The 6424-nt window shown below is 45.3% G+C and overlaps 2 protein-coding genes across 3 annotated transcripts in view; one reads left to right on the plus strand and one right to left on the minus strand.

The window, feature by feature from the left end:
• Positions 1-1787: 1787 nt before the first annotated feature.
• On the plus strand, positions 1788-2928 carry or112-1 (odorant receptor, family A, subfamily 112, member 1). The gene has a single exon (XM_017403814.3). The coding sequence runs from the start codon at positions 1789-1791 to the stop codon at positions 2803-2805; it is 1017 nt and encodes a 338-aa protein (XP_017259303.1). The 5' UTR covers position 1788; the 3' UTR covers positions 2806-2928.
• A 116-nt stretch (positions 2929-3044) lies between these two features.
• Positions 3045-6424, minus strand: part of arrb1 (arrestin, beta 1) — a 21253-nt gene continuing 17873 nt past the window's right edge. The window contains exons 15-17 of one of the 2 annotated variants that reach the window (XR_005232879.1): positions 6229-6277; positions 4702-4874; positions 3045-4608 (exon numbers count right to left, since the gene is read on the minus strand). Coding sequence is in view for 1 of the 2 variants with exons in the window: in XM_037974448.1 (XP_037830376.1) it covers positions 4763-4874; positions 6229-6277 (161 nt within the window). In the remaining variant the exon portion in view is untranslated. Of the gene's footprint in view, positions 4875-6228; positions 6278-6424 lie in introns of both variants that reach the window. The other variant, XM_037974448.1, reaches the window with a different exon arrangement.

The raw sequence follows: 6424 nt of genomic DNA on the forward strand, positions 1-6424 counted from the left end.
GTTAATGTTTTAACCTTTGACACCTAAACTCAGAGTTGGAATAAAACCAAACGAACAAAAAACACATTAATCCTTTTTAATGACATGAAATGTGTTTTTAGCTTTAACTCGTCGGACTAATGAGACTTTTATTAATTAAATGAAATCAGGATTAAGGTTATTTTGTCTGAAGTGCTGACTTCATATTAACTCAACTAGCAGCTGATTCACACAGATCTCCTGTTTTTTCTGCACTTCTTCTGTATTTTGATAAATTCACCCCAAACATTCACTTTGAATTTAAACTGCAACAGGAAATAGTCCGCTGTTCAAATGTGTCCCTGTGGAAACACCTAAATAAAATTTTGCTAAAAGATCAACAAGAAGGGATTTTTAAATCTTTATCTGTTTTTTTTTCTGTTTATGGTTTTATTTTATTCAACTGAGATTTTCTACTTGAATTTATGGTATATTTAAAATTATTTTTAATATATTTTTGATTTTATCACCATATTTTAAACTTAACTTTCCTGAATATTGTTAAACTTTATGGTCTGATATTACCTTATAATGATTTTAGAAATGTATCTTTTCTGATTTGAAGAAGTTTTTAAACTCAGTTTTTAGTGCAGTAATTTCCTGCCTTTGTGAATGTGAGGATTTACCTGAACAGTAATATAAAATAAAATATTCTCACATTTAAAGGAGACGATTAACCACACAGAGGGCTGATGTTTGGAGCTGCAGGACATAAAGAAAACATTTGACTAATGTGTTCTAAATAATTCACTTCCTGTCAGGGTTTCATCTCTGAACAAAGAGGAATTAATCTGTTAAATTCATGCAGGGAAGTTATTCCGTCTGAACAACACGCAGCTCTGGATGGACTTCATGTGTTCAGATACTTTTTGTTTTTCTCTGCAGTGAAGCTGCCTGAACTTACCTGCAGGCTTGGAAACCACCTGAAGTAAGAAACCATTGTTTATTTACTTATTGTGGTTTGATGAGTTCGGATGGTATAAAAAATAAATAAAAACCTGATTGTTATAATTCTTTTAAGTGTTTTTCATGTCTGACAGAATAAAGTTTGAAACATTGCTTTGGACTTTAACTTCTGCAGTTTTTTTCTCAGTTTTCCTGAACCTTAAATAAAACAAAAACCTGCAGAATTACAGAATCTGCTGAGTCAGCGGTGTTAGTTCTCAGACATCCGGAACATTTAAAACACAAGAGAAAAGAAAGGAAGCGTCTCCTGCAGGTTAAAGCTTGGAACTCCACCCTCCTCGGTTTGGTGCTTCACGGGATGGTCCCACAGGTTCAGACTGATGGTTCTACAGGGTTTATGGAGGAGATATGAAGAGTTAAAAGAGCCTTCACTTCCTGTTTGAAGCTCAGAGACGATGGAAGTCAGTGAGAGTTTGGCTGTGTGACCTCTGACCTCTCAGTCCTCCAGCAGAGACACACTGGGTGGAAGGAGACCTACGAACTGTAGGAACTTGTACAAGTAAAAACTGTTGTAGAGTTTTTGAGCTGAACCTTTTGTGAAACTTAAACTCTACGGCTCCATTCATCAGACACCTTCAGACTCATGGTTGGTAAAATCTGACCTCCCAGACTCGACAGGTGAACTGCCTTTCATTCTGGTAGTTTTTATGCATCATTAATGGTTCACATGAATCATCATGTGTGGAATTAGTTCCTAAGCAGGTTTTAGATCTGAGAGCTGCTGTGAAACCTCCAGCCAGCAGGGGGCGCTGCTGGTTCTCCTGCTTAAAGAGCTGACTGTGTTTTGGTGTTTACAGGTGAGTCATGTCGGAGGCTCCGCCCAGCAGGAACTTCTCCCACACCAGCTTTGTGTTCAGAGGTTTTCCTGAGCTGCAGGAACACCGCCGCCTGCTGGCGCTCTTCTTCTTCTTCTCCTACCTGGTGGTGCTGCTGGGAAACTCCCTGCTGGTGATGGTGGTCCGCAGGGTGCAGCGCCTGCACAGCCCCATGTACCTGCTCATCTGCACGCTGTGCATCGTGGACGTCTTCGTGGTCACGGCCATCCTCCCCAACATGCTGCTCGACCTGCTGTTCGACTGGAACCGCATCTCGTTGGCCGGCTGCCTGATCCAGATGTTCTTCACTCACTTCCTGTCCTCGGTGGAGTCGACGCTGCTGTTGGCGATGGCGCTGGACCGCTACGTGGCGATCTGTAAGCCGCTCCGCTACGCAGACATGGTGGACTCGTCCTCGCTGCTGAAGCTGCTGCTCTTCACGCTGGTGCGCAGCGTCTCCATCATGGCGACTCTGGTGGGGTTGGCGGGTTCTCTGTGGTTCTGCAGCTCCAACACCATCCAACACGGTTACTGCGACCACATGGCGCTGGTCAGCCTGGCGTGCGGCAGCACCCAGAAGAACCTGGCAGCGGGCCTGGCTGTAATCATCTGCTTTGTTGGTGTGGACATCCCCATCATTTTCTTCTCCTACATGAAGATCCTCCGTGTCGTCCTGCGAGCGACAGCGGCTGGAGAAGAGCGCCTGAAGGCCTTCCACACCTGCAGCACTCACCTGATGGTCATCATGTGTTTCTACCTGGTGGGCAGCGTCACCTTCCTGTCTCACAACCTGAACATCCCCATAACGACGGACATCAACACCCTGATGGGCGTCATGTACATTCTGATCCCAGCGACAGTCAATCCCATCATCTACGGCGTCCGCACCAAAGAAATCAGAAACGGCCTCTGGAGGCTCATCAGCCTCAGAGCCAAGAAAATCCCATCTGTGAAGATTTCCTCTTCAGGAAAAACGGGACAAAACCTGCAAGGAATGACTCACTGACGGGAATTCTGCTAATTTTTGTTCTGGAACAACCTGCAGAGTTTAATCCCAAAACTAAAAAGTTCTACGGTCCGTATGCTGCCTGCCAACGTCTTTAAATCTTTCTGATCAGCACCTGAATAACATTTGTTCCTGTGCAGAAACATCCACCTTCACCTGCTGCTGAGCGACCCACTGATTGACTGGTAACAGTATCACATGTTCCAGATCGTTTTCTGCCAAAAACACAAACACACGGCTGCAAATGTTCTTTTATTAAAGATGAGGGGGTTTATACAACTTTCCTTTGTGTCAAAATAAAACACATTTCAAACTAAAGTATAAACAGAGACGTTATGTTTTATATTTATATCTGGAAAGTGTCACAAAGAAAACTCCTTCGACCCTTCATCACAAATAAACACGTCTGTTCACATTAAAGACAAGTCAGGTTTATACTTTCAGTGATCACATTAGTAAAATAAAACTTCAGTCACTTTATATTCAGTTCATCAAGTCTAGTGATAATAAACATGAAAGATCAATAAAGGGCCACACTGGTGTTAATCAACTCATCTGATCTGTGCTGATCAGTTTACAAACCATCATCAGTCAGTTTCACAGTGATTCATCCCTTCATCTATGAAACCCAGCAGAGAGACATCTGATCCAGCTCCTCCTGGCTTCACAAACTGTCAAGCCACCAATAAATTCTAATTAAAATGATGTCATCCTGATGGTTTCCTCTGTGGATCAGCTGCAGGTAGTTACATATTATCACCACCAGGGGGTGGCAATGTGCTAAACAGGCAAACAATCAACTTCAGGATCCTCAGAGGAGAACACATCGGGCTCCAGAAGAATAAATAAAACATTTCATTCAGTGTGGGAGACGGAGGTCCACATGAGGCCTTCACAGGTCTACAGCAGGCCTTCAGAGGTCCACGAGGCCTTCAGAGGTCCACATGAGGCCTTCACAGGTCTACAGCAGGCCTTCAGAGGTCCACATGAGGCCTTCACAGGTCTACAGCAGGCCTTCAGAGGTCCACGAGGCATTCAGAGGTCCACATGGGCCTCCACAGGTCCACAAGACCTTCAGAGGTCAACATGAGGCCTTCGGAGGTCCACATGAGGCCTTCGGAGGTCCACATGAGACCTTCAGAGGTCCACATGAGGCCTTCACAGGTCCACGTGAGGCCTTCACAGGTCCACATGAGGCCGTCACAGGTCCATGTGAGGCCTTTACTTAAAGTGGACCTGGTTTGGAAGTGAACAAATATTTGAAACTGGTCCAGAAGTTCTGCAGGTCTCAGGTAAAGCACATATGTTCTGATTAAACTTTGATAGAACATCTGCTCTTCTGCTCTACTGAAGATGTGAAACCAGGACGGACTGAAGAGTCGTTTTTACACCAACGATGATGATTTGGAAAAAGATCAACATGAAACAACAAACCATGCTTCTCCTGATGAAACGCTGACTATTTGTGACATTAATAAAGTACAAAGTTCTGATATATTTCATGCACAGGTTCCTCGTCCTCCAGCTGGGTTGGTGCGTCCTGCAGATCAACCTGCAGACGTCCCTGACTCTGCTCCCGTGGTGGACGGCTGATCATCCAGAGATGGCAGTGTTGTTGTTTATGAAGACCCTTCGACACAAAATACTGAAGCTAATCTGAAGACAACGGTACTCCTGCTCGGTCTCTAATGGAAACATGAAGAACAAAGAGACATCGGAGGCATGCTTCCAGCTGTGGGCCTAAGGTCCGCTCAGCGTCCCGCCGCTGCTCGGTCTGAAAACACGAGGTTGTGGTTTTACGCCCTGCAGGACGCAGAGAGAGGACGGACATGAACAAACACAGAAACACGGCACCACCGAGCGTTTGAAGGGTGTCCCGGCTGTGGTTTGGCCTACAGGTGAACTTCTGCCATCTCCACACTACAAACAGCAGCGACGGCGGCGACAGCCTTTGCCTTTATCTGTCGTTCAGTTGGGGCGACTCCACTGGCTCCTCGTCCTCCTCCTTCTCGTCCTTCGCTCTGATCAGCCGTTGGCGGGCGAAGTCTTCAAAGATGATGTCGTCGTCGCTGAGTGAGGGAGAAGGTGACGAAGGTTAGTGCAGCAGAGGGGAGGACTGCAGCCAGAGGATGAAGAACGCTGGAACCCGTCCTACTCCTTGTAGAACGTGTTTAACAGTCTGACTGCTGAGTCAGCATTTTTCACACTTTGTTCTGTTTTAGTTAAACATCTAAACGTTCAGGAGACGAAGGCTTTCACTGCTAGTTTTTACAACATCTTCAACTTTATAAAACTTTGCTCTGTCTTTGTCTTCTTTAGCTTTTAGCTACTATTCGGTCTCTTTTAGCTCTCAGATAGCCTTGTGCTACTTTTACCTTTTAGTAATTAAATGAGACAGGACCCGTGAAGGTTCTGATTCGTCTACGAGCCACCAGATCCCTGTCTGGTCTGTGGGATGTTCTCCAGGAAACCTCCAGAACTGTGGGTCCAAATGTCTAATTCTGTTAGCTTGATTCAAAACAAGATCTGAGTGCAGATTTGAGTGGAGGCCAGAACAAAACTGTGGGATGTAGAAGGCAGAAAGCTGAGAGGATTCAATGAGGAGGAATCAGGTCTGCAGATTAGAGTCGGATGAGAAGGTTTGTTGGAAGAGCTGGAAGAAAACCCACTTTTATTCTCAGCAGAACACAGGAAACATCTAATGTCTAAACTCAGAAACTGAACCAGTTGTAGGAAAAAATCAGGTCATTTTGAATCTGATGGCAGCAACAAGCGCCAAAACACTTGTTCCAGGAGCAACTAAAGGCTGTGGAGTCTGAAACATCTGGAGGAACATCAGCAGGTCAGTCAGAGGACTGAGGATCAGACGGGCTGACAGGAAGTGTCTGAGAACAGAGGAACACTTTCACAATAAAGTTCCTGAATGAAAGACTCTGAATCTCCATCATCAACAGATCATCAAATTAATCTGTAGAAACCTCTGAGGTCAAAGGTCAAGGCTGGTTCTGGTTCTGTTCTGTAAACACAGTTCACCGTGCTGCTTAAAGCTCTATCAGGCAGAGAAGAAGATAAAATCCTTCCTTCTGACACCGAAGCAGCTCCACAGATAAAATGATTTCAGTGAAACGAGCCTCCTTGTTGTGTCTTGGTGAATGAAGCTCTAATCGTTGGGCTTCAGGCATGATGATAATCTGTAAAATGTAAAGTGGCTGCTGACAGCAGGAAGAGTTTCCAGTTTAAAACCCATTTCCTGCAGCTCTCTCAGCAGCGCACATTAAGATGCATTAAGGCTGAGGCTCAGGAGACGGCTTCATCACCGTTAATGTTCTGACGGGCCGAGAGGAAGGAGAGGAAACCCTCCCTGCTGCCAGCAGCTGATGAAGAGGAGAGACAGGAGGAAGAACAGAGAAGACGGCTGCTTACTTTGTGTCAAACTCAATCAGATTTGTGTCGATCGGAGCTTCATCTGGAGCTGCGGGAGACGAGAGGAAGGTTAGAAACATCAGAGAGAGAAGCTGCTGGAGTTCAGGATACGTCTCTGAGTCACTGAGTCTCCGAGTCACTGAGTCTCTGAGTCTCTGAGTCTCTGAGTCTCCGAGTCACTGAGTCTCTGAGTCTC

The sequence above is a fragment of the Kryptolebias marmoratus genome, unplaced genomic scaffold (assembly GCF_001649575.2).
Source record: "Kryptolebias marmoratus isolate JLee-2015 unplaced genomic scaffold, ASM164957v2 Scaffold55, whole genome shotgun sequence".
NCBI lineage: Eukaryota > Metazoa > Chordata > Actinopteri > Cyprinodontiformes > Rivulidae > Kryptolebias > Kryptolebias marmoratus.

Coding starts and splice junctions, on each gene's coding strand:
- or112-1 (XM_017403814.3), top strand. CDS start 1,789: ATGTCGGAGGCTCCGCCCAGCAGGAACTTCTCCCACACCAGCTTTGTG.